General features: G+C 34.1%; 4 protein-coding genes across 7 annotated transcripts; 1 reads left to right on the top strand and 3 right to left on the bottom strand.

Moving 5' to 3' along the window:
- The first annotated feature begins 734 nt into the window (after positions 1–734).
- LOC126687352 (auxin response factor 5) lies at positions 735–6,247 on the top strand. Of its 4 annotated transcripts, none has more exons than XM_050381904.2 (14): positions 735–1,215; positions 1,302–1,555; positions 1,760–1,872; positions 2,303–2,401; positions 2,494–2,550; positions 2,629–2,781; positions 2,857–2,941; positions 3,041–3,131; positions 3,248–3,628; positions 3,809–3,884; positions 3,965–4,100; positions 4,179–5,431; positions 5,521–5,711; positions 5,803–6,247. In XM_050381904.2, exons 2-14 carry the CDS (start codon positions 1,450–1,452, stop codon positions 5,954–5,956), a joined length of 2,895 nt encoding a protein of 964 aa, XP_050237861.1. In that variant the 5' UTR covers positions 735–1,215; positions 1,302–1,449; the 3' UTR covers positions 5,957–6,247. The 4 variants fall into 4 exon arrangements, with proteins under 4 accessions (XP_050237861.1, XP_050237869.1, XP_050237853.1 ...); XM_050381920.2 differs by having other exon boundaries at positions 738–1,555; positions 3,248–3,412; positions 3,506–3,628; XM_050381912.2 differs by having other exon boundaries at positions 735–1,555; positions 4,182–5,431.
- A 1,414-nt stretch (positions 6,248–7,661) lies between these two features.
- LOC126675993 (F-box/kelch-repeat protein At3g06240-like) lies at positions 7,662–8,339 on the bottom strand. Its single transcript, XM_050370246.1, has one exon. It carries the CDS (start codon positions 8,337–8,339, stop codon positions 7,662–7,664), a length of 678 nt encoding a protein of 225 aa, XP_050226203.1.
- A 792-nt stretch (positions 8,340–9,131) lies between these two features.
- On the bottom strand, positions 9,132–10,891 carry LOC126687405 (probable methyltransferase At1g29790). The gene has a single exon (XM_050381962.2). It carries the CDS (start codon positions 10,689–10,691, stop codon positions 9,411–9,413), a length of 1,281 nt encoding a protein of 426 aa, XP_050237919.1. The 5' UTR covers positions 10,692–10,891; the 3' UTR covers positions 9,132–9,410.
- Positions 10,892–11,964: 1,073 nt separating this feature from the next.
- Positions 11,965–14,766, bottom strand: LOC126687432 (uncharacterized). Its single transcript, XM_050381997.2, has 3 exons — positions 14,613–14,766; positions 14,442–14,507; positions 11,965–12,318 (listed from the first exon to the last, which is right to left on the bottom strand). The coding sequence occupies exons 1-3, from the start codon at positions 14,658–14,660 to the stop codon at positions 12,271–12,273; spliced, it is 162 nt and encodes a 53-aa protein (XP_050237954.1). The 5' UTR covers positions 14,661–14,766; the 3' UTR covers positions 11,965–12,270.
- Positions 14,767–14,863: the final 97 nt, after the last annotated feature.

The raw sequence follows: 14,863 nt of genomic DNA, 5'->3' as shown, positions 1-14,863 counted from the left end.
TCATAGAGATATTATGCTCATAAAAAAATAGTACAAAAATATTCTTTATAATTGAAAATCATGTACAAATAGGGATCCCACACCACCTACCATCAAATCAGAGAAATGTGAAATGGAAAAACGACGCCGTGGGATTGACACGTATCTGAAATATTAATTCTAAAGTAAGCGTGCGCCTCCCCCGCACCGATTTGTCGTGAACCGCACGCGTGATGAATGGTCAAATGATATCAGGCGCAAAAGCACGAAACCAGATCACTTTTTTTATTAAATTTCTGTTCATGTCCATTTATTAAATTCTATTACCATTATTTTAGTTCAATAAAAAAGTAAATACAAAAACTAGCATAGAGAGCAGGTGAAAATAAGTACAAAAAACACACAAATAAAACAAATCATTAAATAAAAATAAAAAATCCTACAGCAAAATTAATGTGATAAAATGCATTTTTATTTAAATGAGATTGCGAGTTCCAACCAAAATTGTATATATCCGGTTAAAATTCTGAGCTAGAACCATACCTCCCAATTTAAGTGAAAATTAGACAAAATAAAAATAAAAAATTGAGATTAAAATAATAATGGAGAAAAACAAATCCTCGTAATCCACGTGCTAAAATGCGCCGCATTTATCTTATTTTTTTTATTTCTCCCTCCATTGTATTATTTGAAAATAATAAATCAGTGCGTAGCTAGCTCTTCACATACGCAAACAGACTCATTCTAATTTCTCTTTTGATGATCTCTATTCTTTTTCCTTTTCTACTGATTTCGTGTTCAATTAGTCTGAAGAAAAGCTCTGTATTTTTTTTTCTTTTTCAAAAAAAAAGTTAACTTTTTGATTAAACAAACAATATTTGTTTTTGACACAGTTTAAAGCTGCAACGAAATCGCCATTTTCAGAAAAGAAAAGAGTGTGTGTGGCGCAGGATAAGACTTCACACACTCTTGCTACTTTCAAGCAAACTATTCACACATAATTTCAGATTAAAAAAAAAGAGTTTTAAATTTCTTTTCTTTTATGATGATGATGATGATTATATTTTCATTAAAAACAAGCACACTTTGATGATAACAACCCAGAAAGAATAGAGAGAGAGCCGACCCAGTGGCTCATGCTTTGGTTGGCGTGCTTTGATGTAAAATGATCTGTTTCTATTGTGTTTTCTCAAAAAGGCCCACCTTCGAAAAGATTTCTTAAGCTCCTTTTTGCAGGTTTTTGTTGCTCGTTTCAATTTGTTTGGACTCTATTATGGCTTCTTTTACTTTTCTTTTGTGTCTCATTTAGATTGCTCCTTCAGATTCCCTTTTAACATGGCTCTATTAGCTTCTAAATTCTGGGGTAGTTTGTGGGTGGAGATGTGAAGTGAAGATGGGAGTTTCTGAATATGAGTTCTTCTTGTTGAAGTAGAGAATAAGAGGGAAAGTTTGTAGCTTTTGAACAAGAAGATGGGTTCTGTTGAAGAGAAAATTAAAACAGGGAGCTTGGTTACTGGAGCTCAACCCAATCTGCTTGAAGAAATGAAGCTGTTCAAAGAAATTCAGGACCATTCTGGTTTGTTTAAATTTTTCACTTTTTTTTTAAAAGGGTGTTGTTCTTTTTGTTTTTTTGATATTGGGCTGGAATGATCTGGTAATAAAAAAGGTTTATGTTTTTTTTTTTAAACATGTGCTGCTTTGAATCTTTTAAAAGGGCAGTTAGTTGTTTGTCTTATGTTATTAAGAGTTTGTTGGTTTGTCCTAATGCTTTGATTTTCAGGGTCTCGCAAGAATATAAACTCGGAGCTGTGGTACGCCTGTGCAGGTCCACTTGTTTCTTTGCCTCATGTTGGCAGTCTTGTGTATTATTTCCCTCAAGGACACAGTGAACAGGTTTGCTCTTCTCACTTTTTATCACATTTTTTCATTTTTTTCCCAATTTTCAATCGATTCATAATTCTTATATTTTTTCTCCTTAAATTTCAGATGCATTGTGATTTCTCTTGATTTCTTGTTTGAGGTTTTCTACCTGTATGTATGCAAACTCATCGAGACAGACATAAATTTACTTCTTGCAATTTAAACAAATTATGGAATTTAAGTGCATTTTGAACGACCATGATCTTGATTTAAAGCTGAATATAGTATAAATCTATGTTAAATGGCATTTTTCTAACTTGTTCATGTTCTTTTGGTAGTTAGTCATTTTAACGGTTATCTTTCAAGTTTGATATAATTTTTCATAGTGATGACTGATGGCTTATCGGCCCGGTACGTGCTGGTTATTTAACCGTAATTAATGAGATCCAGTTTGGATATATAGGTGGCAGTGTCTACGAAAAGGACAGCAACTTCGCAAATTCCGAACTACCCAAATCTTGCTTCTCAGTTGTTGTGCCAAGTTCATAATGTTACCTTACATGTATGTTAAATTACCTAATTGGCTTCTACGTTTTTTGAATATGTTTAATGTTGTTCTTCATGAATGATTAATTGCGTTAACATATTTTGTAGGCCGACAAAGACACCGATGAAATTTATGCACAGATGAGTCTTCAACCAGTGAACTCTGTAAGCTTCACTACTACAGATAAATGAAGATTCAAGCACTAAGTAGCTCTTTGAACTAATATGTATACATTGGTGTAGGAAAAAGATGTGTTCCCTATACCGGATTTCGGGTTAAAGCCTAGCAAACATCCGAGTGAATTTTTCTGCAAAACCTTGACCGCAAGTGATACGAGCACACATGGTGGATTCTCAGTGCCACGGAGGGCAGCAGAGAAGCTCTTTCCCCCATTGGTGGGTTTGTCTTATAATGCAAGGAATAGCTTAAATGGTATTGAATTGAAATTTATGTTTAATGCGTTATTTCAGGATTTCACTATGCAACCACCTACTCAAGAGCTTGTTGTTAGAGACTTGCATGATAATACCTGGACATTTCGCCATATATATCGCGGTGAGGGAACTTTTGGTTCTGAATATGTATCTTTAGTTAAGATGCTGTAAGAAGACATAATTCTCACAAATATATCAATTTTTTCAATGTGTGATGCAGGGCAGCCGAAGCGTCACCTTCTTACAACTGGGTGGAGTTTATTTGTTGGATCAAAAAGGCTTAAAGCCGGGGATTCTGTGCTTTTTATCAGGTAATTTCCATCTTCCTCATTCTATATTTCGGTGTCTCTGGACAATGAACTCACTTATTTTCTATAACTAACTATATTTATCTGTATTTTGAACTTTGTTTTCATTTTGTTACCAGAGATGAGAAGTCACAGTTATTGGTGGGTGTGAGGCGTGCAAATCGTCAACAAACAACATTACCGTCATCAGTTCTTTCAGCTGATAGCATGCATATTGGTGTTCTTGCAGCCGCAGCACATGCTGCTGCTAATCGAAGCCCTTTCACCATTTTTTACAACCCAAGGTTTATTGAATTTGCATTATCATTTATAACTGTCCTTTCATGGCGTGTAGTTTCTGAATATACTGCTAACCATATCCTCTTCACAATTTATAGGGCTTGCCCTTCTGAGTTTGTCATTCCTTTATCTAAATTTCGAAAAGCGGTGTTCGCTACCCAAGTTTCAGTGGGTATGCGGTTTGGCATGATGTTTGAGACCGATGAGTCAGGGAAGCGCAGGTAATTTTCTGAGTTACCATAAGCTTTCACACAAAATACGGAAAAACCACGTTTTGGATTTCTTGTTTCCTGCTAAATCATCTCAATAGTGAATTCAATGTGCATGTTATTACTACACCTGGATATTTGTTAGTCTGTGTTTAGGCAGGCACACTTTAATAAATTGTGATATTTTTGCAGATATATGGGAACAATAGTTGGTATTAGTGACGTGGATCCGCTTAGATGGCCTGGCTCCAAATGGCGAAATCTCCAGGTAGAGTATTTCTACTATGTTCATGTTGTGTTCATAAGATAGAAGTTTGAGAATTTGATCTTTAAATTTTGTATTAACAGGTAGAGTGGGACGAGCCAGGATGCTCTGATAAGCAGAACAGAGTTAGTTCATGGGAAATCGAAACTCCTGAAAGTCTCTTCATTTTCCCTTCTCTGACTTCCGGTCTCAAACGACCTCTGCATTCAGGTTATTTAGGTAAGCTATCATAATGCTATTTTTGCTTATGCGAATCTTTGACAGGTATTTATTATAGTATTTTGGTTATTATACCAGCAGGAGAAACAGAATGGGGTAACTTAATTAAAAGACCGCTTATGTGGCTTCCTGAAAGTTCCAATGGGAATTTTTCATATCCTTCAATTCCAAATTTGTGTTCTGATAGACTTTATAAGATGATAACAAAACCCCAATATGTCAACTATCCTGGAATATATGAGTCTGGCCGACAAGAATTCTCTGCTGCCAAGGCTGCTTCTCTAGACAATGTTAAGACCATGCAGCTTAACCAATCCGTCATTACATCATCTGTAGAGTATCAAAATCAGACCCAGTTCTGCCACAATCCATCCGACTCCTTTAACTCATCTACATCGACAATGAATATGACAGGAAATATACATTTGCCTTGCGAGATTGATAATCAAGTAGAAAAGTCAAAAACAGAAACTCAGAATTCTGCAGATCAGTTTACCTCTGTAAGAGAATGCAGTGAGGAAAAACCATATTCGAGTTTTACAAATCCGCAAAACTGTGGGAACCAGCTAGAAGGTCAAAATCAAAACCAGAATCATTTGCATGCTCAAGCCGGTCTTTGGCCTGTGCAGTCGAGTTTTGAGCCTTCTGTGTTGCAACCCCAGCAAATTCAGCCTCATGCTGATTCTAATACCTTAAATGGCTCGCTTCCTTTCCTGGATACCGATGAATGGATGTCGAATCCTTCTTGTATATCTTTCCCCGGGATGTACGGATCGGTGTCGTTGCCAATGTTTGGATTGCAAGAACCATCAACTATACTCCCCGAGGTTATAAATCCATCCGTACCTTTGATGAATCCAGATTTGTGGGATCAGCAGCTGAACAATTTGAGATTTTTATCCCCAACGAGCCAAGTGATTCCTCAAGATTCATGTAGCCTTAACCCAACAGTAGCAAAGGCTTCATCGGATGAGAGTAACGATCAAAGTGGAATTTACGGTTCTCTTAATGTTGATCCCGGTAATGGGGGAAGTACAGTGATGGACGCTTCAGTCTCAAATGCCATATTGGACGAGTTCTGTGCAGCCAAGGATGCGGATTTCCGAAATCCTTCAGAATGTGTGATCGGTAAAGAGGTGTTCAGCACAAGTCAGGATGTCCAGTCTCAGATTACATCAGCAAGCCTGGCAGAGTCTCAAGCTTTCTCGCAGCAAGACTTTCCGGACAGCTCAGGAGGTACATCTTCTAGCAATGTGGAATTCGACAAGTGCAACTATGCGCAGAATAATTCATGGCAGCAAGTTGCTCCGCGAGTCAGAACATACACTAAGGTAAATAAAACTTGTAGCATAATTAAATGACTATTCTTTGTTTTATTATTTCGTGTTTCTATGATGTATTAAAATTTTGCGGATGACAGGTTCAAAAAGCTGGCTCTGTTGGAAGGTCAATTGATGTTTCGAGTTTTAAAAACTATGAAGAACTGTGTTGTGCAATTGAGTGCATGTTTGGACTTGAAGGGCTGCTTAATAACCCAAGGGAATCGGGATGGAAGCTGGTGTATGTCGACTATGAAAATGACGTTCTACTTATTGGAGATGATCCTTGGGAGTAAGTTTTAATCATTTGCTTATTCTTAGCTACTCGAGTGTGCCTAGTAAGGGATGATTTCTTACTTCGGTTTTATGTGTATATAATATAGGGAATTTGTTGGCTGCGTTCGCTGCGTAAGGATTTTGTCACCTTCTGAGGTTCAGCAGATGAGTGAGGAAGGAATGAAGCTTCTGAAAAGTGCTAATATCCAGAGTCTCACAGCTTCTGTTTCAGACGGTAGTCATGCTCGCGATCAACTCTGATTAAAAAATGGCTTTGTTTTTCTGCGCTGGGACATCATCAAAAGCTCTCATTTGGTTAGCACTTTGCTTGAAATTATTATTGATACCATTGATGGTGACAAACATTGCAATTTGCCTTCACATTGTTAAGGTGGATTTAGATGTATGAACATAGCAGTTATTTATAGCTAATGTATGAATAGTTTGTGGTACATCTTGTTTAGCAGAGCTGTATCTGTTTGTGCCGTTCTCACAAGTGTATTATTGTAATGGAATGTAATGCTAGTCGAAAACAGTGAGGCTAATTCTGTCTTTTTGTGTATGAAAGGGCATCTCCAAAACTCTAAAAAAGAGTTGGATCCCGCCATATAGAGTTGGATAACTCCAAGTTTTTGAATAGTAAACTCTACATATAGAGTTTTTATTATTCACATCTCTATAAGGACTATTTTGTACTTTTTTATGTTTACTTATGACTTCTAATAAAATTATAAATATTTAAAAACTGTATATATTATAAATTAATAATATATAAAATTAACAAAAAATATATTTTAATAAATAATATAAACAATTATAAAAATAACAACAACAATATAATTTATAATTTACATATTAAAAATATTAATATTTTATTCAATTTATTAAATTTTTTTATTTTTTTATTTTTTTATTGATATATGTTTTTATTTTTAAGATGAATATGTAAAAAAAAATTCAATTTGAGTTAAGTTGTTAAGATAATAAAATAGTGTAGTTTTAAAATATTATTTTAAAGTTAGATATAGAGTTTGTGGTTGGAGGAAAATTTATTTAGAGATAGAGATAGAGTTTGTGATTAGAAAAAAATTTACTTTATCTCTAGAAAATAGAGTTCCAATTATAGAGTTGGTTGTAGATGGCCTAAATCTGATGATTAAGAGGTGCACTCTGCAAGAATATTGTTCCAGATTACTTCTTCACTTTTGTCTGCGAAGATGCAAATTGCAGATTCTTAATAAACTATTCAATTGCTTATCCATTACTAATTATGAGCGATTACAAGTAAACATAAAGAAACCAATTTGAAATTCAGATACTGACATTTAACCCCCACATCCTGAACTTTTATAAGAAGCCCAAAAACATAATCAGCAAGCACAAGTGCAAATCAAGTCAAGTGTAACTCATTTTGTATATGTATTTTTTGAAAACTTGTCACTTATGCGTTTAGTATGGAGTTTTTAGGCCAATATACACATATAACAAGTTTTAAGTAAATAGAAAAGATAGCAAGTGACAAGTTTTTAGGCCAAAATTTGCTCACTAAAATGCAAAAAATACAGCAGTTGAGCACACAAAATAAATTACCCAAATTTGGGGACTTTGTAAAGTTTTAAGCTGTAGCTTTCACAACTGGAATGTAACAAGCAAACTACAATATAACTCTACCAAAAGGCTAAAATTCAAATATCAAACTTAAATCATATATTGGCTTATGCAATTCAGAACTTAAATCTTCTGCTCCTCAGTTGCTGCTAGGAATCATATCCCGTCGGAAGCATCATTACATAATTTGTTATGGAGTAATGCTAAGCTCTCCACATGCCTAAAACAACAAATCTTTTCATCTTCACTGCTCATAATCATCACATTTTGCATCAGCCCATTCTTTATATTATACAAGACTAAGCGTGGTTCCCTTCTATAAGGTCCGAACTGAATCAATAGTACTTCACCACTATCTCTAACCAGAGTTTTGTTTCCAGCACCACGCCGGTACTCTTTCAACTATGGCTAACTTGGTCCATTCACCGCTCCGGTACTCTTTCATCACCCATATATCATACTCGCACCGTCTGTCGCTAATTTGATGGGTGACTGCCATCGAAGATTCTCCAAATGCCTTAATTTTCAAATGTTTATTGCCAACATTTTCCAAACATTGAGGCATTGATATCTCTCCAAACATCTCGTCTCTTAAATCAAACGTCAAAACGATATTCTTTTCCTCACTAATGGCAAGCCAATGGAATATTCCATGGACGAAAAACGGCGTATTTAACCAATAACTGTCAATTTTATTCTCGACGGGAATATTAGTGATTTTCATCCATGAATTACAATTGAGTGAATACATAAAACCATCCACGAACAGTTTATAATCGTTGGTTCTCGAATCAAACCCAAACCCGATTAATTGATCGGCACCCACAAGATTGTTCTTAGGTACAAGCAATGATTTTCTAATTGAAGGGTTCCAAATAATAAACTTATGCAAGTCACTTCCCAAATAAACATAAAGGCAAACAAGACCATTGCTAGAGCCAGCCACTTTAAAGTAGCGATCGAGATTTCGGTTGGCTGGGATAGAAAGTGGATGCAGAGACGGGTACTCAGGGAAATCTTTGTTGTCGAGATGCATAGAGTATCGGTAGTTATAATTATCGGAGTGTAGCAGAAAGATGTAAGAGTCATGTTTGTTTGATGAGAAAGTAGAGATGAAATCAGGGTTTTATGATACAATTCCATAACTTGCACACACAACTGAATTTTAAAACAGACTTGGCAGGCAACCTGTTTAATATATGTACCACAACTTCTTCCGGCAAGTATTCAGCAACGGCAGCCATGATGATGACGGTGGCTGAGGCAACAACAATAGTGGGCTAATACCTATTGTGTTTGTTTTAAATACTAGATGAGAGAGCCTCAGGCCACCGACAATACAGAATCTGTGGCTAAACCTAATAACGTGACGAGGGAAAGACCAAAGTGTCTCTCACCCCAGTAAAAAAAAGGATGATCATGATTCATGAGAGAAAACTTTGACTAGATTATGTACGAGTTCGGTTAAATTACAGCAAGGAAAAACCCAAGGTTGGACGGATGATTCCGATGAACCGCAGAGATTGAATTATTTGGTGAGACGTAAACGAAAATTACCCTTACCACAGAGGATCGGTTTCAGTAGAGAGAATTGGCTATTAGCTTATACATACTATAAATTCAAAAATTATTCTTGTAGTTACAGAACACATCCATTTAAATTCTACACTGGAGCAATGGTGCTCTAAAATTTCATCAGGGCAAGAAAATTACATTTTAATTTTATCGCAATCAGTTGCCGCACCTCCATTGGTACCTTAGATTCAAAGATCATTACATCGAAGATGAGATAAACAGCTCGCATGTTCAAAGTATCAGGGACTCACAGTTAAAGAGATTCAAGAGGACACTGTAATTAGTTATTATTTCTTAGGATTTAAGGATGGCTAAAGAAGCGATAATCCCCCCAAGTCGATCAGAAATGAGAAAAAGGTAAATTACAGAACAGATATATCACCTTCCACTGTTGGTTTACAGTTAAGAGAAAGGGCAGATGATTTTGTTGGGAGCAATGAAATGAACTCAGATTAATTTCTGTGCAAAAATGTAAAACTAATACTATAATTGAATCCTTACCCCTTGCGGTTTCTAGCAAAAACGATAATCATCAAACTCTTGTTGGCTTTTGCAGCACTGCAGATAAATAGAGCTCAGCTTTTCCTGATCCTGCTCCATCTACCTTCTCCCCCACAACCCATTTCAGCTTCTTGTAACCGAATCGCTCTAATAATCGAGTCAAAGTCCGCTTCTTTTCATCATCGCCACAATAGAAATTGTCCAACCAAAACAATCCACCAGCTCTCAAAATACGATCAATATCAAACATTAAGAACTCTAACTTCTCAGATTTTCCTTCAACATCCAACCCGCTAGACGTGCGAACCAAGTCGAACACATTATCATAGAAAGGAAACCTATGATCCAAGCTTAAATACAAAGGGAAAAGCCCTCTAGCTGCAACGAATTCGCTGAACGGAGCGTCGACATTCAAAGTGTTGGTAATCACAGTCACATTCCTCTCAGCCATTCTAGCAGCAAAACTACCAGAACCACCACCAATATCAAATCCTATCCTAATCCCACCACTTGCTAAAGCTAAAACATCATCAATTACAAAATCATTCTTGCTTCTAACCTTAACAAACTTCTGATTCTCACTTGCATTAGCTAAATCAAAACAACCAACACAGTCTCTACTCAAAATCTTCTTTTTATTCAAACAATCTATAGATTTGCAACCTAAACCACTCCAAGTAAGCATCTTATCACTAACAGGCTTCCATAAAGAAGCAGGAAATGCAGCAAGACCCACCTTAGGAACAGGCTTAGCCAAGCATCTCCTCCTCGGCAAAGGCTCACAGCCACGCAAAATCAACTTCTGGGCAAGACTCCAATCATCAGGACAAGGACCAGAAACCTTGTAAGTCATATACTGAGACAGCAAATCAGAAGATTTCTCACAGGTATGACCAACAGATGCCACCATTTCAGTGATCCCAGTTCTCGAATCTTTACCAAGAGGGAGCTGGTGATGCTGAAGAAACAATTTAAGCTCGTTAGCAATATTGGGCCGTGAAATATCAACAGTTTCATAGCCTAACAGCTCCTTTTCCATCCTGGCTAGCTTTTTTTGAGAGGAATCAATCTCCTTAAGGATTAAGGAAACCTGCTCGGAGATTAGAGAAATGTTTTTGGGGTGGTGGGTGTGCTGAGAGATTTGAGATTCGTTGTGATTTGGAGAGGAAGTGAAGGCGTAGAGAGCGAAAAGATTGGTGGAGATAACGGAGAAGAGCATGAGAATGTTAACAGCTGAAGAACAAACGGTGGCTCTCTTGAATCTGGCGGTTCCGTCTCCTATTTTTAACGATACAGATCCCATTTTGGACATCTATAGATATGAGACTGTGTTTGTTTGGGAGTAGTGAGTAGCAGTTTGAGATTTGTTTGTCTGTAAGTAAGAGTGAGCAAGTGGAGATTTGTTTTGTTGAAGTGAGAGATCAGAGTGTGATTAGTTGTGGATTTGTACAGTGTTAGTCGCTTTGGAAGACGGTGGCTGTCGGTTACATTTATGTTAGAAGATAAAATTGTCATCGTGTAATGCGGTGCCGTTTCGGAACTTTTAAGTCATTAAATAGTATGGTAACATTTTATTCGGATAATTAATTCTGAAGGTTATTAAACTTTCGAATTTTTTTATTTCAGTCACTAAATTAACTTTTTTTTCTTTTTAATCACTGAACTTTCAATTTTTTTCATTTTTGTATTTTCCGGCCAAAAATATTTAGGTGAAAGCCGGAATTTTTACTTGAAAACTTGTCATATATGCATAATTTGACTTAAAAATTCATTTTTAAAGTGAAACTATATATGTGTAATAAATTTTCAAAGTGAAACTAGCGCAATCTGGTTGCCACATGTCAATTTCTGGCTACCATCTAAGTATTTTTGGTTGAAAATACAAAAAAAAAAAAATCAAAGTTCAATGATCGAAAAGAGAAAAAATAATTTAGTAACTGAAATGAAAAAACTGAAAAATTCAGGCTTTGATGAAAAGATACTTTTTAACCACTTTTGTTCATTATTGATTAATTAAAATTAATATTTTATTTATCTATTAATTTATAACATTGTCAAATTTCATTATATTCATCTCAAGTCTCGACCGTCTCATTTTTCTTGCAGTATCAGTTGGAACTTTCTTGAATTGAGGTAAATAGTCTAGAAAAATAATAAAAATCAAAAAGTAATAAACATAATTTATTTGATTCATTTCTCAATTCGCAATTTTTAAAAATTGAGAATCTAACCTATTAATGAGAATAATAAAATGCAGATAAATTTTACTTATTAATCAAATGGATAGTAAAAATACTCATTAAAGTTTGATTATTTCATAAGAATATTATATCTAATATTTAGTAAATTTTAATTAAAAATTTAATAAAAAGGTAAAAAAAAACAAGTAAAATTAATTCCTACTTTAAAGTAATAACTTAGATTAGTAAATTAACTTTCCGGAAAGTATTAATTCTCTCAAACATAGATCATCCAAAGAGTGTGACAGCCATTCTCTCATCACATGATGCAATGAAAGGTAAATAAACATAATGTCCTGACTAACAATGCATTCATGTTTTCTACACAACTTAGACAAAAGAAGATTGCAAAACCAATTTACCATTACAGCTGATTGTGGATTCTGAATTACAGATTCAAAGCAGTTCAAAAAAATTACTATAAAAAAATCCAACGAAGCCAGACACTGCCCGCTGTACCAACCCGCTATTCTTCTTGATACAAAAAATATGAAAGGATTTGCTCATGCCATTCTAATCATTCAGAAGATGAACACAATTCAAATGACTGTTTGCTTAATGAATCACCAGCTAAATATAGAGAAAGGTATGAAACCACAATTCAAATGATTGTTCACTTTATTTCACCCAGAGATCACGGCATTTAAGACTTCAATGATGTGCCGCAGTTTCGGATTTTTTTGGCGAGTTTGCCTTCATCTGGCAAAAGAAATAGACCTCGTTCAGTCATTTCCAGTTTAAAGTTCATAATACATTCTAAAAGGAAATGTGTTTGTACAAAGAAATGACTCAAATAGAAATGAAAAAGGAGAAAAATTCAAACGATATAAACAAAAAACCAACATAAAAGTTTTAGTAAAATCTTGAAGAGTGGAATGGAAACATTTGCCATGTAGATCATAGAGATTTATCATGAATATGATCACAAGGGACAACAGCAGGACTAAAAAAATATGCGGTAACATAGTTCAATTAGCTATAGTTTTTTTTTTTTTGAACTCAAGTTCAATTAGCTATAGTTTGATAAGGGAACTTTCATTTTTATATCATTACTAATTATTGGTATGAAGTGCTACTGATTTCTCCCGTTAATGTAGAAATGAAAGTTCGTTAAATAAATATGTAACAAACGAAACCATTATGCAAAAGGCCTTGTTCAGTAACAGCATAAAACTTTGGGTTTTTTCCCATAAAATTGCCCCCTAAATATATAATTCCCAAATGGTGCCTTGTCATTGAATCCGCAAGTCATACTTGCGGATTCAATGACTATCCCTTAATCACCTGATTAAGGGTGATTAAGGGATGGGTTGGATTAATGATTGGGCATTCAGTGCCCAATCATTAACCTAAATTATTAAAAAAATAAAATAAAAACCCACTTTAATAAATACCTAATAATTTAAAATTTAAAAAATATTAAAATTAAATTAATGTTTTTTTAAATTAACGTCTTTTGTACTCTGAAATATTAAATTAACGTCTTTTTTATTTGGAAAAAAATTTAAAAACATTCTCCACGTCTGACATATATTAATTGTATGTTTTTAAAATTTATTAAAATTTAATTAAATTAATTAAGAATTTAAATTAGTGTTAATTGAATGATTTCATCATTTAAATAAAAAAATTAACAAAAATATAAAAATTGGGATACAATTGAAAACGGAAAATTCAAAAGTGGGTAAAATTGAAAACTTTTCAACCTCGGGGTGGAATTGAAAAAAGGTTTAAAGGTAAGGGGTTTTTGAGTGATTAGACCTTTTAAAATTGTTTGTAATTTTGGTACAAAATACAACAAAACTAATCACGAAATCGGGCGATTTTGAACCACCGTGATATTCTGCTCCACGGGGGGAGTTCATAATTTGCCCATCATACCATATCAGAAACGATATATTGTGTCGATATTACTACAAATTTCGTTAAAAAAAAATTAAAATGTCTATTTTTAGTGTTTGTGCACAAATTATAGCAATTTCAAATGCATATCAACGACATTTTACCAACAATAAATAATTATAACAATTATGACTTTCTAGCATTTTTATAAAAACATATAATTAATTTCAATTTTAACAATTACAGTTCTCTAACATTTTTTAAAAGTTAAATAAAATAGAAAAATTTATAACATTCTCCTAAATTTGACTAATCCCTAATATTTTATTAAAATACAATTAATTTTTATAATTATACTAAATTATTTAAATTATTACATTTTTTTAAATTATGCTAGGTTTAAAAAATTTATCAACAATTTTTATTTAATATCAATTTTTTTAATTTTCAATTATTAGATATATATTAAAGTAGGTTTTTATTAATTTTTTTTTTAATAATCTAGGTTAATGATTGGGCATAATGCCCAATCATTAACCCAACTCATCCCTTAATCACCCTTAATCAGATGAATCCGCAAGTATGACTTGCGGATTCAATGACAAGGCACTATTTGGGAATTATATATTTAGGGGGCAATTTTATGGGGAAAAACCCTAAAACTTTAACACGACGATAATGGCACTATATGAGCAATAAAATCTACATTTATCTGATGATTCGTATGGTCAACATTAAAGCATTCAACAAGTCGACTAAAATCTAATGTAGAACATTTTAAAATACCTCCTCAGATTATTAGTCTTGCAAGTCAAATAATTACAGTATACTTTCTACATAATTTAACCTAATAGCTTCATAGATAAATTATTTCACCAACTCAATACATAAAAAATCCAACATATGCAGCAAAAATCAAAACTAGATCTGGCTTACACTCAATAAAATTAGATAAAAAAAAAATGAAAAGGAGGAAATACCTTGAGAAACTTTAGCTTCATGGTTCCATACACAGCACCAAAAGTGAATGCCGATGCCCGAGCAACCTACGCAATTACAAAAAAATAATTAAAAATTGAAGATGAATCAAGTAGAGAGTATTTGTACTGAAGAAACTAAAAATTCGAAAGAAAAAAATAAAAAAAAATTACCAAAGCGAGAGTGCTGGTGCCGGAGTAAAGTGCTGGAGGTGGTGCCATTCGATTCGATACTACCGGAGAGAAGATCTAATCTCTGTTTGCTAAATTAACAAAACCTCTCTCAATTGAAAATTTAAAATAAAAACCCTATTCATTTCAATTTTTCCCCATTTTTTTAGATTCTTCATTACTTGGATATTACTGTTTATAAAGCCCATAAAAGCCCGGCCCATTAAAGCTGCTCCTCATCAATAATGCGCACA

This window comes from Mercurialis annua, linkage group LG1-X, assembly GCF_937616625.2.
Source record: "Mercurialis annua linkage group LG1-X, ddMerAnnu1.2, whole genome shotgun sequence".
In the NCBI taxonomy this organism is placed as follows: domain Eukaryota; kingdom Viridiplantae; phylum Streptophyta; class Magnoliopsida; order Malpighiales; family Euphorbiaceae; genus Mercurialis; species Mercurialis annua.
This window is presented reverse-complemented; position numbering and strand designations above follow the sequence as displayed.